The 19,439-nt window shown below is 41.2% G+C and overlaps 1 protein-coding gene across 3 annotated transcripts in view; it reads right to left on the bottom strand.

Moving 5' to 3' along the window:
* SYT7 (synaptotagmin 7) overlaps nucleotides 1-19,439 on the bottom strand; it is a 584,377-nt gene that overhangs the window by 31,370 nt on the left and 533,568 nt on the right. For all 3 annotated transcript variants that reach the window (XM_082269832.1, XM_082269833.1, XM_082269834.1), the window contains one exon: nucleotides 12,923-13,092. In XM_082269832.1, coding sequence (XP_082125958.1) covers nucleotides 12,923-13,092 — 170 coding nt within the window. The remainder of the gene's footprint in view (nucleotides 1-12,922; nucleotides 13,093-19,439) is intronic.

Below are 19,439 nucleotides of genomic sequence, written 5' to 3'. Positions count from 1 at the left end.
TATTCCCCTTGCTTCTTGGACCTTAGTGTTATTTTATGCTTACAAAGTGTATTTTTCTATTCTCTCCAAAATTGTTAGAACCTCACTCCCCACCTCCTGGTCCTTAACGCTGCAGGATTGCTTGTAATGTCTCAAACTGCACCATTGATGCAATAGTCCCCTCCCTTTGTGCAGTGTTCAGAATTCCCCTCCTCCCTCCCCATGGGTCTTGTTTTGAATGTGTAGTCAAAAGGGGGCTCGCATGTTGGGCTCCCATGTTCTTTTCACCCTCCTCACTCCCCACCCCTTCCCTTCCTCACCCTCCCTTACCCTTTTCCCCAATGTGTTTCCAACTGGGCCACTGCCTGTGAGCCTTGCGGACGATTTACATTCTGCTCAACACTTATTGTACAAATCTCTTTTGGGCTGTCTGTGAGATCTGTCCCCTCCAGTGGATGCAGGCGGGGACTGACTCCTAGGTAACACCCCGATGGACCTTATGTTCCACCTGGTCCAGGATTTCACATGATTACCCAACCCTTAATAGGTTTATTATTGAGTTGATGTAATTTTAGGCTGTCATGAGCTTTGATGTTATTTTATTAATGCCAACGTTTATAATGAACATCGTGGCCAGGCTTGTTGGTCCACCTTGCTCTGCCAGTAAGTTGCATCACATTTGCTATCACTGTTGATCCCCCCCCCCCCCCAGGGTGTATGCTTATCTCTCCCGCCCCCTCTTATTTATTTGCCGAGACTTTCCCTCGTTTACATACCTTCGTCTTCCTGTCATGGCCCCAACTCCACCTACTCACAATATTTAGGGGTTTTATTCTTAGGTGAAATGTTCAAAAGTATTTCACTAGATAAAATCAAGTCACATTGATGCAGTATGCTTACAAAGAAACAGGTTTTCTTCCCCCTTTGCCCCAAAATATCTCTCCCCCCTTTTTTCTACCTTTTATTTAGCCTCTGTTACTAAAATACATAGAAGAGTCCTGATCGCCTTTTGGTGCAACCTTTTGTTCAAATGTAACAAATGAATCACAGACCCCACCAGTTGATACTTTTTGCCCCAGGGCTCCCTAAATGGTCAGGAGGTAACCTTAGTTGTCTATTATGCCCCTAACCTCTTCCAACACAAATTTTTCTCCCATCTCCTCAACGTGGTCTCCTAGCACTGCTCTGGAACACTTATCTTAATGTAAGATACGAACGTGGTGGCCCTAGACTCCTATCGGCGGATAGGAGGTATGCACAAGGAGCCTTACCCTCCCATGATCCAATTGTGGAAGAGCAAATGAGATCCCTTTTACAGTCCCATGGTTTAGTAGACACATGGGGGGAGCACCATCCCTGCGACCATGATTTTACCTTTCATTCCAATTCACGTGGTAGCTTCTGCAGGATCAACCATGTCTTTACCCCTTTATGCTTTATCTACAATAAACATAAAATTTTGATCCTACTTCTCTATGGTCAGATCAGGATCCTATTGATTTCTTGCTCACGCTCACTGGCCTGACTTGCTCTACCTTTCTGTGGCGACTTAATGACTCTCTCCTCACATCCGAGTACGCATTCCTTGACATTCCTTCCCGCCTTCAAAACTTTTTTGGGATAATGTGGGCTCTGTGACTTCAACGAGCTCCCTACAGGAAGCTCTTAAAGTTACCATGCGGGGACATTGTATACAGCTTGCCTCTTCCCGAAACCTCAAAAGGGAACAGAGGATCCAGGAGCTTACTGCTCACCTGGCGTCCGCCGATGCGACGTGGAAATCTCACCCCACACCCGCAAACAAGAAGGTCATCAACACTACTGCTGCTGAACTGGATTTACTGACCTCTGACAGGGCTAGGAAGACCCTACTTCGGGCCAAGGACAAATTTTGTTTTGGTGTGAAAAGGCCTAACACAATGTTGGCCAGGAAGCTTAATCTGGCAGGTCCCGTCCACAAACTTGTTTGTCTTTGCTCCATCAGCACCTCATAGAGACCTTCACCTCTGTGACGGAACCGTCCAGCACTCAGCTTGGGTACTTCTTGACAAGATATAGCTTCCTCCAGTCTGGACATAGGAACCAGATATTATAGCTGACCATCCAAGACTAGTTGACAAATCACTTATATGCAAACTGGAACTCTATATTGGAAACTCACAGAGAATTTATATACCACACAAAATTACATAAAAGCTTGACCATGTTATCCTAAGCAATTAGCACATCTAAGATTTAGCCAACATAAACATGATGCTAATCCACCTTTAGCATCTAATAGCTGACAGTGATCTCATTAACATGAACTAAGAAACAACTAGCCACCTAGGTGACTCATTGCCCACCCACACAATGCTTTGATTAATCAGGGATCCCAGGCTGTCCAGCTCCTACATCCCTGGATACACAAAGTACATTACACATTCTGTCTTTAGGTTGGGCTTTAACTGGTATAATCTGTCCACTAGACAAGTTTATCAGATAACAAATGATATTCCAGCAGTCTGATACAGTGGAATTATTTATCTTCATAGATCTCTTAAGAGATATTGTTGATAAGCATTTCTGACCCAAGTGAAGAAGCCTCTCCAACCCAGTCTGCAGGAGAGCCACCATATTCCCTCTGACCATTCCCTGTACAAGATTAATATTACATCTTTCCATCCAATCCAGAAGGGAAGAGTTATTGTCAGCGTTCATTAAGTGGCTGTCCATCATTAGAGAATGATCTGCTCTCTCCATGAGCCATTTTCAGTGGTTAGGAGCCCCTAGTCCTCTCCAAAAGCCTCTGTCCTGGTTGGGTCTGTCACAACCTTCCTCCACTTATCTCAGTGGCCCAAACAGCTCTTAATTCTGATGTCTCCAAACTTGAGGTGGCCTGGGGCCATCAAGGGCATTCAACTTTTGAAGGCCCCGGGTCAAGATGGCTTTTCTGGCCTGTACTACCGCAAATTCTCTTCTCTTCTGCTCCCCCACCTAACAACCTACTTTAACAGTTTGAAGCAGGGAGTACTGCCTACTGTAATGATATCCTGCACTGCATATACAAAAAGCTGCCGCAAGCAGCCATGTTGTTCAGGCATTACAAGTCAGCCATTACAGGCAGAACAGTTATACATGCAGTGATATTCTCTCCCCCCCCCCACCTCAGTTAACTCATGGAATGCATAGGCTTTACACTTCAAAAGAACCGTTATCTCAACTCAGAGACCTAAAACCACTAATTGAGTTCCGGCAGGATGTTGTTTCTTCCAAAACAGGCATGTCGTAAAACTTTGAACAAATCCATTAAGGATGACCAGAACTGAGTCGTAAATAGCACTCAACCAGCTGCTCATTAAAAACTTGACAAATACACACATGATTCATAAATACAGACAGGAACATGACACATTAACAAGAAGTATATATATTTGGATGAGACATGTCATACTGATTGAATTAAGACCATGCATGACTGCTCTATCACATATAGAATAGAAGATAGCTGCCAGAACTTCCACTGGTGACAAGATTATCTGACGTTTGGTATCCCTGGATGCGAAATGACATGCTGAATGATAAACTATCAGTTGAAAGAATGTAACCAATACATATTTCAAGATATGAATAGTGGTATAAATCTGTCCAAAGAGGAGGGTCCTGATACGGTCATAAAACCCCAGGACAGCCCATTGCCACCCCATTTTAATTGGTCTGGGGCATCTGTCAACACCCATTTTATCCCATTTTATCCCAGAGAAAAAAGGCAGACTCCTAACCAGTGATAACACCCAGGACATTGAAGTATTCTTACTTCTCAATTCTACCTTATTTTTCTAATGGCTGAATTGTGTCTCTATTTCTTTGAACCACCTTTTTTCTGTAAATATTTTATTTGCACCAACTTTGACCTTTTCATTATTGAACTTTATTTTGAAAAGTGTTAACCTTGTCCCTAAGCTCTTAATGCAAGCTAACAAAGAACCTGTCTCTTGAAGAGTGCTACTGTATAGAATAAATCCTATTAACATTCCTGTCTGTGGTGACAGTGTGTGTTACAGACGATTATTCTAAAATCATAATTGGTATTTCTAAAATTACGAGCTTCCTCTGGGCTCATAATAACGCAGAGGTGGTGGCATTGAAAGGGTTAATTGCTTAATTAGCCCGGTGACAATCACTCTTAGTCTACTGGCACCTAGATTGTGGTCCAGCAAGCTGGAAAATCTTTGCGCAGGGTGCAGCTGAGAGTGGCATTGTTACGTAAGTGACGGCAGAGTGTGAAATTGGCTGGTCCTTTGTCACGAGTTAGTGAGAAGGGCAGGGATCTGATACCTGCGTCCATCACACCTTCCGTTGACTCTCTACGGGCACACATTTCTATAATTCCCTTGTGTGTATGATGTTCTTGTATCAATAAATATCTGCACTCCGCGATCTATAGAGATCAGGTTGGCTTCATGCCTGGCAGTCTGGTGGGGCACAATGTCCAAAAAGTGATCCACTTGATTACTCTGCTGCACCATCGCAAAATCCCTAGATTCCTCCTCTCGCCTAATATATATGAAGCTTTCTATTCCCTCTCGTGGGACTACCTGCAATATGTGCTATAGCACTGGGGCTTCGGGGACTCGATTCTCACATGGTTGGCAGCTTTTACTCGTCTTCTTCTGCCACCATTTGCTATGCTGGCTGCCTTTCACCCTCATTTCACATCTTTAGAGGAATGAGGCAAGGGTGCCCCCTGTCCCTCTTCCTCTTTATTCTTGTACTCGAGCCTTTGGGCATTGCTCTTATAGCTGATTCCAACATAAATAGAATCCCCTATGCAGACAAATGCTATAAAGTAAATATGTTAGCAGACGACGCCCTTATGACCCTTATCAACCTGATTGTCTCCTTGCCCAATCTACAGTCCCTCTTGACCCGCTTTGCCACCATTTCCGAGCTCCAAATTAATCCATACAAAACAACCACCCTAAACATCACCCTCTCAGAATCTCTGGCTTGCTCCTCCAATCAACCTTCCTGTATCGCTGTTCCTCTTTGGACTACTTGGGTAAGCTGACTCCCTCATATTCCTCCCTCTTATTCGCCAACTTTTACCTTCTCTTTCGCGCCATCACAACACTCATGACATCTTGGCGATTTCCCACCCTATCTTGGATTGGCCACATCCATGAAGTTGATATGACCATCCTCCCAAAGATTTTATATTTCTTTTGGACCCTCCCAGTTCGAGTCCCCGCATTTTATCTACGTCTTCTTCAGAACAAACTTCTTTACTTTATCTGGGCTTATGAGCACCCAGGTTGCCAGGGACTTGGTGTTACAAACACGGCGAAATACTACCTGGCAGCAGAAATCTCCCAGCTCACTGTGCTCCAGGCTACGATTGATATCCAACTTGGGGTTCTTTTGCAGATCCCAACTGTGCGCAAGTCCCCATCTCCGCCCTAATGTGGCTCCCCCATAAAATGCGCCACTTTTCTTTCAGTCCTTTAATGCCACATAGCCTGAAGCTTTGGGTCTCAGGATTATTCTCTGGCAGGCTCATGTCTGTTTCCCCCTCTCCTCCCTCTCTTGGAGAGCCCCATGTTTCCACCAGGCCTGGAACAATCACGAGTTTTCTCATAGTGGTCCGTCTATATGTTCTTTCAGGTTCGACATTTCCTTGGATTTCGCACCATCTTTTTATGGTCTTTAATCTAAGAGACCCATAAGGCTCCTTTGGTTGAATTTTTCTGCTATATTTAATTGCGACACTGGATAACCTCCCTCAGATGAGACAATACTTTCCCCTATCAACAGCCTTCAAACACATTTGCTTGCACTCACCAGGAGCTCCTGGCACCATCTCTATGACATATTCTTCCCTCAACACTAGCGGTGCCCCAGCTTCTCTATCCTATAGAGCAAGACCTGTCCCCTATTGATCTGGGAGATTGGAGCAAAGCCTGGTCCAGTATAGCAAAGTGCTCCTTTAATATGGACACACCTGGAGGCAGCTTATAAGGTCCTCCTCTGCTGTTACTGGGTCCCAGCCTGCATTGCCAATTCGAACCCATCTTATAGTAATAGATGTTTCCCGGGGATGTGCTAAACAAGGAGACAAAATTCATATCTCGTGGTCCTGCCCCTGCCTAGTTTGATTTTGGTCAAGGGTCTTTGTTCACTCTCTTCCATGTACCTACCCGCAAGGTTGCTAAATTAGCATCGCTATACTGTCCGATCCAGGGCCTTTTTTCCTACTAGCAGAAATTGGCCACCTACTTATTTATTGCAGCCAAATGTGTAATAGCTAGGGCCTGGAAAATCCATCTGTTTCATTTGCAGAGGTGAAGAGAATCCTAACAACCCCTATGATCAATGAAAAGATGATCAGTATCCTCCACGATTTCCATGCTAGGTTTTTCAAGGTGTGGGCCCTGTGTTGGTCTTACACTCTTCCAACCTTGCACTTGACCAGCCTGGGCTTCTCTATTTAATCTCTTCCACCTCCCAGCCTGGGAGAACTTTTTCTCCTATTTTCTGCACTTTTCTCCCCTTTTCTTGTGCTGCCATGTTTCCTTTCTTCTTTTATTATTCACCTCATTACCTTGTCCTCCTCCCTTTTATCATCCTTTTACCAAATTATTTATTTTTCTTATATATATATATATATATATATATATATATATATTTTTTGTGCTCAGTTTAGGTTTTGTTCATCCCAATTTTAGGTGGACTGGTCCAGTCCCCACACCCACCTCAGCACCCTGTGTTGACCCCCAACCTTGGTCGGAGGGTTATTGTTATTTGATAGTTTTCACCTCATGGCACATCCTTTTTGTGTTTTTTCATGTTGTTCTACATTGTTTCTATAGCTCATATCCACTGCGTGGGAATATTATGGCTGTACTTTTTCTTATGTTTCAATAAAAAATATTGTATCAGTAAAAATGGGCATGCAGATCTATCCAATCTGCAGAGAATCCTGTAACTCAGATCATCAGGATTCATTAATTGTTTGATTCTTCATAAACTAAACAAATCTGCACACACCTGTTCAGAAGAATTGCAAAATCTGTAACTCACTACATACAATAAGCTGTCTCATATTTACCTGATTCTCAAATTGATTTGCCCCTCTCTAGTCCTATTATAACTGTAAATGAAGGCAAATCATTAGATATGATGATCACCTCACACTAGCAAGTAGCAACTTCTTTGTTTGGTTCTGAAAAAAGTATCATATTGAATAATTTATAAACTTACTGTACACCAGGATAAAGAGGAGGTAACCTTGAAAGTCCATAGTCCATATTGAATAACTCCCTAATCTTGAAACACACACACTCATGAACACTCTGAGCAGCCGATGTAGAATGAAGTGAGACTAATGCTGTCACCATTCACAAAGAGAAGAAGGTTTGATTGTCAAGCTGTCCCCCCCTTCTGCCAGTCACAGTCAGGGAAGAATATTCACATGTTATGATCCTAATTATGCACATATTCTCCAAATCTCGCTTGATGAGTGAATCAGCTACTTGCAATGTTACCATTAAATGAGGCTTATGCTTAGCAATACAAATATTAACATATGCAAATGTCCCCATCTGCAACAGCCTGATCAATCATGCAAAAATACTCTGTAACAGATATTTTCATACATAAATCTTAACAGAATGTTTATAATCTTTATGGACAGTAAATCAGGGTGAGCTTCAATTTAAAAATATAAGGCATGTTAGTTTTTATTGACCGCACCGGCATTTATGGCTTTTGGTGAAAAAAAAAAAAAAGAGGAGTAACAAATGTCCCCTAACTGCCACTAACCTTTAGCTTATACCTGACAATAAAACAGACCCGAACACTTAAAGTGCACCTGTTTCAAGACTATGGACACTTAGGGGTTGATTTAATAAAACTAGAAAGTGCAAAATCTGGTGCAGCTATACATGGTAGCCAATCAGCTTGTTCGATTAAACTTAAAAAAAAAAAAAAAAATTGAAGCTTATTGGTTTCTATGGTGAGCTTCACCAGATTTTGAACTCTCTAGTTTTGGTAAATTAAACCCTTCAAATTTTGCACATTCTTAACAATCAATAATGAGATGTAAAAAGACACTGTCGCCTTGCCAATGTATGAAAATACTTTAATGTGCATATTTTTTCATGTAGGTTTTGGACCCCTTCCCAACTCTATGTAAACTCTTCCTCCCTGAGTCACTTAATAACTAGGGATGATCGAACGGTTCGGGTCCACCATCGGTTCGGCCCGAACATTGGGTGTTCGAGGTTCGGCCGAATTTAGAACTTTTTGCCCAAAAAGTTCGGAATTCTGCAACCAGAACCGCCCAAAATGCAATGCTTCAGGAAATGGGCTTTAAAAGCCCGTGATTGGACCAGAACCATTAGCAAAAGCCAATTGAGTGGGCAGAAGAATGCTAGGAATGTGATTGGAGTGACTAGGGGGTCCCTAGACCAATCATTAGTGAATACGCCCCCCAGTATATAAGATCGCCCCCGCCATATTCCCAGCATTGTTATACTGGACATGGAAGAGAGTGGAAGCAGTTCTGTTAATTTTACTTTAAAAGTGTCATTTAGCTATTTTTAGTGTGAGGAAAGGGATATCTAGTGTAGTTAGAGTGCTCCTTTACACTTAAGTTAGCTTCAAAAATTTAGTTTCTGTAGGGAAAGTGTTAAGTGTCAGGGGACCGTAGTGTAGTGTAGGGTTAACTGACAGTGACTGCTATGGCAGGGTGACAAAACCCTTCCATAGCAGGGTGACCGCTATAGAGAAATGATCATTTCTCTGCTTCGGGACAGGAATGTGGCTTCTCACCAGCAAGCATTTTTTAATGCTGCAGGGGCTGCCACTGCCAGTGCTTTTTTGAGGACATGTTTGATGTCAGACATGACATCTGAATATGTGTATAGGGGGTATATATAGACATATATGTCTGAATATATACCCCTAGACATATATAGGTGTGATAGTAGCAGAAATAAATGCTTGCGCTAATGAAATCATTTACAGTAATATATTTCTGCTACTATCACACCTATATATGTCTAGGGGTATATATTCAGACATATATGTCTATATATCCCCCCTATACACATGTTCAGATGTTTTGCCTGCCTCAAAAGAACCCCAAAAAATGCCAAAAAAAAACGCTAGCGTCAAAAAAAAAAAATGCCCAGGTGTGTTTTTGCTGGCATTTTTTGGGGAATTTTGGAGGCAGGCAAAACATCAGAACTTGTGCACAGTACTACTATACACAAGTTCAGATGTTTTTCCTGACTGCAAAGAACCCAAAAAAATGCCTGCTATTAAACCGGCAAGGTGTTACAGCAGAGAAGCCATATTCCTGTGCTTAAAGTTTTCTAATACAAACGATCTTTTTTTTTCTGGTTCTGGACATGCTACAGACCTGAAACTTCACATGCACACCTTTTAGACCCCCCAGATACTAAATCCAAAGTAAAAATCAAAAAATCTCTTTTTTTTTTTTTTTTTTTTTTAATTTTTCAATAATTGGCTTTTTTATCAAAAATGACAATTTTTAAGAACTTTTTTTGTGTGATTTTGTGTCTGGGGGGTCTAAAAGGTGTACCTGTGAAGTTTCAGCTCTGTAGCATGTCCAGAACCCCAAAAAAAGATCATATAAGTGTAAAAGAGGGGTCCCACCATCCCTGCTCTACTGAAAAATTATCTTTTTTTCTGGTTCTGGACATGCTACAGAGCTGAAACTTCACAGGTACACTTTTTAGACCCCCCAGACACTAAATCCAAAAAAAGTCATGCCTGCCTCCAAAAATGCCCGATAAATGCAAGAAAAAGCGCCGTAGAGAAGCCGTATTCCTGTTCTAATAAAAATTATAAGAAAATGCTAATTTTTGGGGGGTTCTGGACATGCTACAGACCTGAAACTTCACATGCACACCTTTTAGACCCCCCAGATACTAAATCCAAAGTAAAAATCAAAAAATCTCTTTTTTTTTTTTTTTTTTTAATTTTTCAATAATTGGCTTTTTTATCAAAAATGACAATTTTTAAGAACTTTTTTTGTGCGATTTTGTGTCTGGGGGGTCTAAAAGGTGTACCTGTGAAGTTTCAGCTCTGTAGCATGTCCAGAACCAGAAAAAAAGATCATATAGGTGTTAAAGTTAAAGGAGGCTCCCGAACCACATCCCTGTTCTACTGAAAAATTATCTTTTTTTTTTTCATGGTTCTGGACATGCTACAGAGCTGAAACTTCACATGCACACCTTTTAGACCCCCCAGATACTAAATCCAAAGTAAAAATCAAAAAAATCTCTTTTTTTTTTTTTTAATTTTTCAATAATTGGCTTTTTTATCAAAAATGACAATTTTTAAGAACTTTTTTTTGTGTGATTAATAGTCCCTGGGGCATGACCCAGAACCCTAGGCACTTTTTAGGGGCATTTATTGGGTTTTAGGGCTTAAAAATGGTGTTTTTTGATTACAGAAGTTCGGGTCCCATTGATTTCAATGGGGTTCTGAAATCCGAACCGAACTTTCGTGAAGTTCGGGTGTTCTGGTCGAACCGAACTTTTCAAAAGTTCGATCATCCCTATTAATAACCCCCCCACTGCTCCCATCTCTGACACCCAAATCTATCTCACTACTCCTTACCTCAATCCTTCAGTCTCTTCTCGCATTACTAACTATCATATCAGCTTGAATGTCACACCACTTCCTCAAACAAAATCTTTCTAAATCTGACTTCATAATATTCCCCTCCTGCTCATGCCCTCCTCCATGACTTTTCCATCAAGATCAATAATAAAACTATCAGTCCCTCCCTTCATGCCAGGGTACAAGGTGTAATCCTAGACTCTGACCTGTCATTTCAGCCCCAAATCCAATCACTGTCAAAAGCTTGTAGCCTCACCTACGTGATATCTCTAAAAAACACCCCTTAGCTAATAAAACCACCAAGCTACTCATTCATTCCCTTGTTAACTCTCACCTTGACTACTGAAATTCCCTCCTCATAGACCTACCTCTACGCAGGCTATTCCCCCTTCAGTCTACCATGGAGGCTGCTGCTAGATCCATCCACCTTACAAACTGCTCAGTGTCCGCCACTCTCTGCCAATACCTCCATTGGCTTCCAATTGCCCAATGAATTACATTCAAAATACTAACAACGTAAAAAGCCATTTATATTTCTTCCCCATGCTACATAACCAACCTTGTCTCAAAATATCACCCAAAACATCCTCTCTGCTCCTCGCAAGACCTCCCACTCTCTAGATTTTTTGGCTCTTCCTCCCATGCTCGCCTCAAGGATGTCACCAGAGCCTCTCCAATCCTCTAGAACTCTCTAATTCAATCTCTCCAGCTATGTCCTTCTCTGTCCACCTTTCCTCACCTCTGTGCACCTGTCCACAGCCAATCCCTGAAAACTCATCTCTTCAGGGAAGCTTATCTTGCTTCCACCTAACAACTAAACGTTTATTTCTTCCATCAGCTTATCCGTCACAGTTATTACCTTTTGTACCACTTGCCCCACCCTAATAGATTGTAGGCTTTTATGGTCAAGGCCCTCCTAACCCCCTTCATATGAAAACAAACCTTAGTTTCCCTTTTAAATATGCTCGTAGCTTTATTTGGAACGGAGATTAACTGAATATATTTGTATTCTACAGCAAATCTGCATATCCACAATAAAAACAAAGTGAAAATAAAGCCTTACTGCAAACAACAGTCTGAGTGTACTGCACAGCCTGATGCCTAGTTCTGAAGCAATAGTTGGATGGTATAGAGATAACTCTTGGACCTGGCAAGACAGTTTAGACACCGTTCTTCAGCAAACAAATACAGGTCTTCAAGGAGTCCATGACTACCCATGGTAATATTTGGGGGGCGTGTAACAGTGCTAGTTTCCTGGCTCCCTGTGTGTTTCCCTGCTTGATCTTTAAATTCCGTTGTTGGAGACCTTTGCCTTGTACCCAGATTACTCTTGGTTTGTGCTCTAAACTTGACCTTGGATTGTGAACAGGACTACACTTGCTTGCTACCAGCCCTGATCTTGGATCTGTTTTCTGACTATGCTAGCCCGCCACCTGCCCTGACCTTGGACTGTCCCAGGTTTCAGGTACCATTTGCTGTCTACTCCCTGACCACATGTAACCTTCTTTGTCCCAGTTGCTCAGTCCCAATGTCAGGGGCTAGGAACTGTAGCATTGTGTTCCAAGGCCTGGAGGCAACCAAGTACCAGTAGGCCAGCTTGCCTTCAGGGCACGTAGGCTACTATAGGCAGAAGAAACAACAGCTAGCTATAGTTTCGGACCTAGGCACTGAGCTCTGCATTACACTGAGCTGCAGCAAAGATACTTTGATATTTTATCATTTTGTGAACCTTTTTTGTTATGCAAATCTTTTTAACTTAAAATATATTAATACATTTTGATATTTTTATCTACACATCCGTATCTTTTGCTTGACATTTCCTTTATTCTAGCATCACAGCATCCCCCTTCCCCTGCTTTGTTTGGAACATCAACCTTTTGGTGGTGTTTCCAGGTTTTTCTCTTCTCTATTAATGGGGATGGATGCCACAGCATTACTGTCTACTTAGGAGTGTAACTGAGCATATCAGCTTTGTTCTTTTTGATATTTTATCCTGTATTGCCTCTGTGATCATGTCATTGGCCAAAACACTTATCGTACAAGTCAGTTATCCATTATTTTAAATGTGGTTAAGTTGTAGTGAGACCCAGTGAACCCCAGTAGCACACACCACTGTTGATTATACAAGACACATACCCAACTGTTCAGGGGATAAGTTGAAACGCTGGCACAGGAGTGAAGGGTTAGAAAAAATGAAGCTTTCTATAACAGCTGGCCTGCTTTGCATATGAAAACTTTCATAAAGTACATAAAATAAAGTAATGATCACTGTATAACAGACAGAAAACACTGTTAAAAAATGATATATTACACTGCCATCACTGCACGGTTTCAGCTCTTTCCAGAAGGTCTGCATCTGTGTTAAGTCTATTTTGTTCAGAGGGATTGATACTTCTCCAATAGGATCATTACGGCTAAATCGATCATAGTCCAAAACTTGTAGATACAGGACTCTTTGCACCACTTTTTCATATGGAAATCCTACAAGATAAGAGTGGAATAGTGTCATATTAGGTTTCTGTTCCTGAGAGGAAAGTGATTGTGTGGTAAACAAAAGAAGTCTATAATTATATTTAGCAAGGCAATGCAAGAATGATTGTAATGTGCAAATGGTCCACATCAACAAAACATGTCTTTTTTCTGAAATCAGATCCCTGGAATGTCATTTCAAATCTCCTATTACCATTAAAAGGTTTTTTTTTTCTCTGTGTCCCAACTGAGGAATCTTTCTCTGACTTCTTCTATGTTCAATAAGTAGGGGGTAACCTTTCCAACAGGCAAACACACAGAGGTAAAATGGGGAATCTTGTTACAACCCAATTCCTGTTATGTTTTCAATAGGTACCCACTGAATAGTACAGACTGATGATCCATTTAAAATGATCCCAGATTAAATGTTATAGCTTCTGTTCTGTTTCTGAAGTTCTTTCAATGCACAAAACAAAAGAACATTTATGGTTTAAGTGTTAGAAACCCTGTCAGGATGGTTTGTCGGTCCCCAGTGAAGTGGGCCACCCCTTGCCTTTTGTGTGATTACCGGGACAGAAAGTGAATGAAAATTGGCCCACCTGGAATACAGACATGAACAAAAGGTTCTAACTTTTCCCAATCTATCAAAAAAAAAAAGTTATGCCCGGGATAATTTTTGCACTTTTGTAGAAAAAAAGGGGCTAAATCATCCACCATATCATCTCGCTGTATCTCAGGGAGGATTCTGGGGGTGAGGTATCTGTATTCTTAATTTACCCAGCATGCCTGCAGCACAAAATATTAATGGCGTGTGGAATTAAGAGGCAGAAATGATATTTTTCAGGAGGACAAAACCTTTTGAAAAGAAACTTAAAATTAGAATGCTTAGTACTTCTTCCAAACAGTTGTAAAAATGGACGTTATAATACTCTGTGAAATGCATTGTAGTACCATAAATTTGGATTGGTACCGTAAGCCTGGGTTAACACTTAGTGTGGATGCGGCTCACAGCAGGGGTCCGGTGCGTCCCTGTTCTCAGTTTGAGGGACAAATCAGGCCCACATTTTTGCCTGAATTCGGACCTGAAACAGAGCCAAAGATCCACAGGAGCCTTCTGCAATGCGCTCCACGGCTGCCACGGAGATTTATGAATTGGCTCCATTGAGAGCCGGGCACTCTCCTTTCATGCAAATTGGATGCAGGGAAACCTGCATCCAATTTGCACTAGTGTGAACCGAGCCTAATGCTGAAGGTGCCGATGGACCCACACTGCAGCATACCACAACATACATACCACAACATACATACTATGCGTTGTGATGTGCTGCATTTAAAAAATTCTGCAGGTCCAATTTTTTGGTTTCTTGCTATGTGTTACCAGCTTACACATGCAGTAATGCAGCAATGCAGCTTGGACTGCCAAGGTCTGAAAGGGGCCTTTTAAGACAAGTCAACAGCAGCTCTCATATTTACATATTTACAGACTCCTAAGAGTCCTAAAGTGGTTGGAAACCTCAGACATGAAATATGAATAAAGCATATCCCTCGTTAGTGTGTTCTTGTCTCAATCCAGAGCACTAAGGGGTTGATTTACTAAAAGCAAATAAACTGTGCACTTTGTAAAGTGCATTTGCACCCTGCAAGTGCAGTTGATCCAGAGCTTAGTAAATGAGGTAAAGCTTCACTTTGCAAAGAGTATCAAATCGTGTGCAAGGAAATGTAAAAAAAAAAAACAGCATTTTTGCTTGCACATGATTGGATGATGGAAGTCAGCAAAACTTCTGTTTATTTACTAAGCTCTGGGGAAACTGCTCTTGCAGGGTACAACTGCACTTTGCAATGTGTACAGTCTATTTGCCTTTAGTAAATCAACCCCTAGGTTTCCCTTCGGACTACTGTCCCGTTCCTCTTCTATCAGCATGAGTCATGTCTAACAAGTTTTCCTGACACCAAGAAAAAAAAAAATGTGACATAGGAGGGATCTCCAGCACACAGCTGGTGATTGACAGGAGTGTGTCCATTCCTTCCAATCAGCTCTCAGAGTTCTCTCCACTGAGCTCTGTAGTGTGTAATTTGAGCTCTCCGCCCCCTTTTTTCTGTATGGTCAGCTTAAAAGAATAATCGATTCTGGACTTTGAATGCATGTAAAGAAGAGAGTACTGCAGAAAAACAGGTACAGCTTATAATAATAATTTGTTCAATTTCTGTGTATCACTTAAGGACATGCACTTCATTGGGTATATGTAAGGGTTTACAACCACTTTAAGTATAAAGAGTAATGGCAAACACTAAGGCCCCTTTCACACTGGTGCGTTTTTGCTGCGCTTTTCCAGGGCGACAAAAGTGCAGGAAAATGTAATTAAATCTTATGCTATTCTTCACACTGCAGGTGTGCTGTGCTTTAGAAAGTCCTGCATGCTGCATCTTTGGTGCAGTTTTTCAAAAGCTCGCCAAAAAATGCCTTTCATGTAAATGGAATGCATCAAAAACACATCAGTGTGAAAGGGCCCTTTACACACATCAATGCATGTACACAGGTTATCCTTTGTTTTAAATGGTGTTAGTTCACATCTGTGCAATGTTCATTTTTATAGGGTCTATTGCTGAAAATCGCAATGCATACAGTGGGGATCGAAAGTTTGGGTACCCCAGGTAAAAATTTGTATTAATGTGCATAAAGAAGCCAAGGAAAGATGGAAAAATCTCCAAAAGGCATCAAATTACAGATTAGATATTCTTATAATATGTCAACAAAAGTTAGATTTTATTTCCATCATTTACACTTTCAAAATAACAAAAAAAAAAATGGCGTCTGCCAAAGTTTGGGCACCCTGCAGAGTTAATATCTTGTACTGCCCCCTTTGGCAAGTATCACAGATTGTAAATGCTTTTTGTAGCCAGCCAAGAGTCTTTCAATTCTTGTTTGAGGTATCTTTGCCCATTCTTCCCTACAAAAGTCTTCCAGTTCTTTGAGATTTCTGGGCTGTCTGTCACGCACTGCTCTTTTAAGGTCTATCCATAGATTTTCAATTATGTTGAGGTCAGGAGATTGAGGTCAAGTTACGCATCTTGATGTAATCCCCTGTGGATTTCGAGGTGTGTTTAGGATCATTATCCATTTGTAGAAGCCATCCTCTCTTTAACTTCAGCGTTTTCACAGATGGCATCAAGTTACCATCCAAAATTTGCTGAAATTTTATTGAATCCATTTTTCCTTCTATTCATGAGATGTTCCCTGTGCCATTGGCTGCAATACAACCCCAAAGCATGATTGATCCACCCCCATGCTTAACAGTTGGACAGTTGGAGGTTCTTTTCATTCAATTCTGTGCCCCTTCTCCAAACGTACCTTTGCTCATTCCGGCCAAAAAGTTCAATTTTAACCTCATCGGTCCACAGAACTTGTTCCCAAAATGCATCAGGCTTGTCTATATGTTCATTTGCAAAGTTCAAACACTGATTTTTGTGGTGAGGACGTAGAAGAGGTTTTCTTCTGATGACTCTTCCATGAAGACCATATTTGTACAAGTATCTGTTTATAGTGGAATAGTGTACCACAACTCCAGTGTCTGCCAGATCTTTCTGGAGGGATCGTGCAGTCAAACGTGGGTTTTGAATTGTTTTTCTCACAATCCTGCAAGCTGTTCTGTCTGATATTTTTCTTGGTCTTCCAGATCTTGCTTTAACTTCCACTGTTCCTGATGACTGCCATTTCTTAATTACATTCCGAACAGAGGATATTGACATCTGAAAACACTTTGCTATCTTCTTATAGCCTTCTCCAGCTTTGTGAGCGTCAACTATTTTCAGATTCAGTTTTCTAGACAACTGCTTAGAAGATCCCATGGTGCTGATTGTTGGGGCAAGGTCAGATGAGTCTGGGCATTTAAAACCTTAGAGATTGACATCACTTGGTCTTCCCAGACGGCGAAAGAGAACAATCTTTGAAACTGGCAGGTCTAAGCCTTGCAAAGGGGGCAGTGCATGCTATAAATTCTGCAGGGTGCCCAAACTTTTGCAGACACTATTTTTTTGTTTTCTGTAATTTTGAAAGTGTAAATGATGGAAATAAAATCTATTTTTGTTGACATATTATAAGAATGTCTAATCTGTAATTTGATGCCTTTTGGAGATTTTTTCATATTTCCTTGGCTTCTTTATGCACATTAATACAAATTTTTACCTGGGGTGCCCAAACTTTTGATCCCCACTGTAAAAGCACATTATCGTTGATACGTAAAATAAATGCATGGCAAGGTATAAATTCAGCCTAACACACAGCGATAACTCACAGATCATTTAAAAAATTGTATATTATTACTTCTAACTGACGATAAATCTACCTTATCTAACTAAATATGTATGGCAAATTGTTATCGACAATATCAGCCTACATTTCTCTAATAACAGAATTCTGGATCTCATAAAGAGGAATATTATTATTGTGAACATACAGTATACAGTGCCTTTAAAAAGTATTCATACCCCTTGAAATTTTCCACATTTTGTCATGTTACAACCAAAAACGTGAATGTATTTTATTTGGGATTTTATGTGATAGACGAACACAAAGTGGCTCACAATTGTGAAGTGAAAGGAAAATTATAAATGGATTTCCAAATTTTTTACAAATAAATATCTGAAAAGTGTGGCATGCATTTGTATTCAACCCCTTTTACTCTGACACCCCTAACTAAAATCTAATGGAACCAATTGCCTTCAGAAGTCACCTAATTAGTAAATAAAAGTCCACCTGTGTGTAATTTAATCTCAGAATAAATATAGCTATTCTATTATGGTGGTCGTACAATCTACGAAAAATCGGCTGAAATTCAGTCATTTGGATAGTTTGTTCGTTTTTTGGCTAGTTAATGGGTACTAATCAGTAATCGGTTGTGAAGTTTTTGAGCCAAAAAAACGAAGGACAAGTTTGGAAATTTTCTGACAAACAAACGATAAATTGAAAGGTTAATGTGTTTCTCGTCCAAACTGTTTGCACTAGGTATATGTGAAAAAATGACCAAAAAACTGATAATTTATGTCCATTGAACGATTTATCGGTCATTACATGATGGCATTATTGTTTGCTCCCATGGCCGAGTGTTAATTTTTCGAAAATGAGTTTGAACGATTTTTCGTATTGTGCATAACCAGCACTAGAGAACCTTAGTGAACAAACCACATCATGCAGGCCAAGTAACAAATCAGACAGGCCAGGGATAACGTTGTGGAGAAGTTTAAAGCAGGGTTAGGTTTTAAAAAATATCCCAAGCTTTGAACATTTCATGAAGCACTATTCAATCCATCATACGAAAACGGAAAGCATGGCACAATTGCAAACCTACCAAGACATGGCCGTCCACCTAACTGACCGGCAAGGAGAGCATTAATCAGAGAAGCAGCCAAGAGGCCCATGGTATCTCTGAAGGAGCTGCAGAGATCCACAGCTCAGGTGGTAGAATCTGTCCACAGGACAACTAGTAGTGGTACACTCCACAAATCTGGCCTTTATGGATGAGAGGCAAGAAGAAAGCCATAAGAAGTCCCGTTTGCAGTTTGCGAGAAGCCATGTGGGGGACACAGCAAACATGGGGAAGAAGGTGCCCTGGTCAGATGAGACCAAAAATTAACTTTTTGGCCTAAAACAAAACGTTATGTGTGGTGGAAAACCAACACTGCACATCACACTGAGTACACCATCCCCACCATGAAACATGGTGGTGGCAGCATCACGTTGTGTGGATGCTTTTTTTCAGCAGGGACAGGGAAGCTGGTCAGAATTGATGGGAAGATGGATGGAGCCAAATATAGGGCAATTTTAGAAGAAAGCCTATTGAGTCTGCAAAAGAGATTATAAAGTCTATCTTTTTCCCTTTAAAAATAACAAACATGTTATACTTACCTCCTCTGTGCAGTTAGTTTTGCACAGAGCAGCCCAGATCCTCCTCTTCTCAGGTCCCTCTTCTGCTCTCCTGGCCCCTCCCTCCTGTTGAGTGCCCCCACAGCAAGCAGCTTGCTATGGGGGCACCCGAGCCGAGTCAAAGCTTTGTGTGTCCATTCAGACATGTCAGACATGGAGCCCCCTCTCTCTCCTGATTGGCTGGCTGACTTTGATTGACAGCAGTGGCATCCAGTGGCACCACTGCGGTGTCTCAGCCAATCAGGAGGGAGAATCTTGAGTGGCTGAGACACTTGTAGACAACGCTGGACAGGGAGGGACCTCAGGTAAGTATTAGGAGGGCCGATTGTAATGCATACAATGCATTAAGATAAAAAACCTTCTGTATTTACAACTTCTTTGGGACTGGGGCAGAGGTTCACCTTCACATCAGGACAATGACCCTAAACATACAGCCAGA

The sequence above is a fragment of the Pelophylax lessonae genome (assembly GCF_965119305.1).
Source record: "Pelophylax lessonae genome assembly, chromosome: 10".
In the NCBI taxonomy this organism is placed as follows: domain Eukaryota; kingdom Metazoa; phylum Chordata; class Amphibia; order Anura; family Ranidae; genus Pelophylax; species Pelophylax lessonae.
Note: the sequence above shows the minus strand (reverse complement) of the source record. Positions and strands in the feature narration are given on the sequence as shown.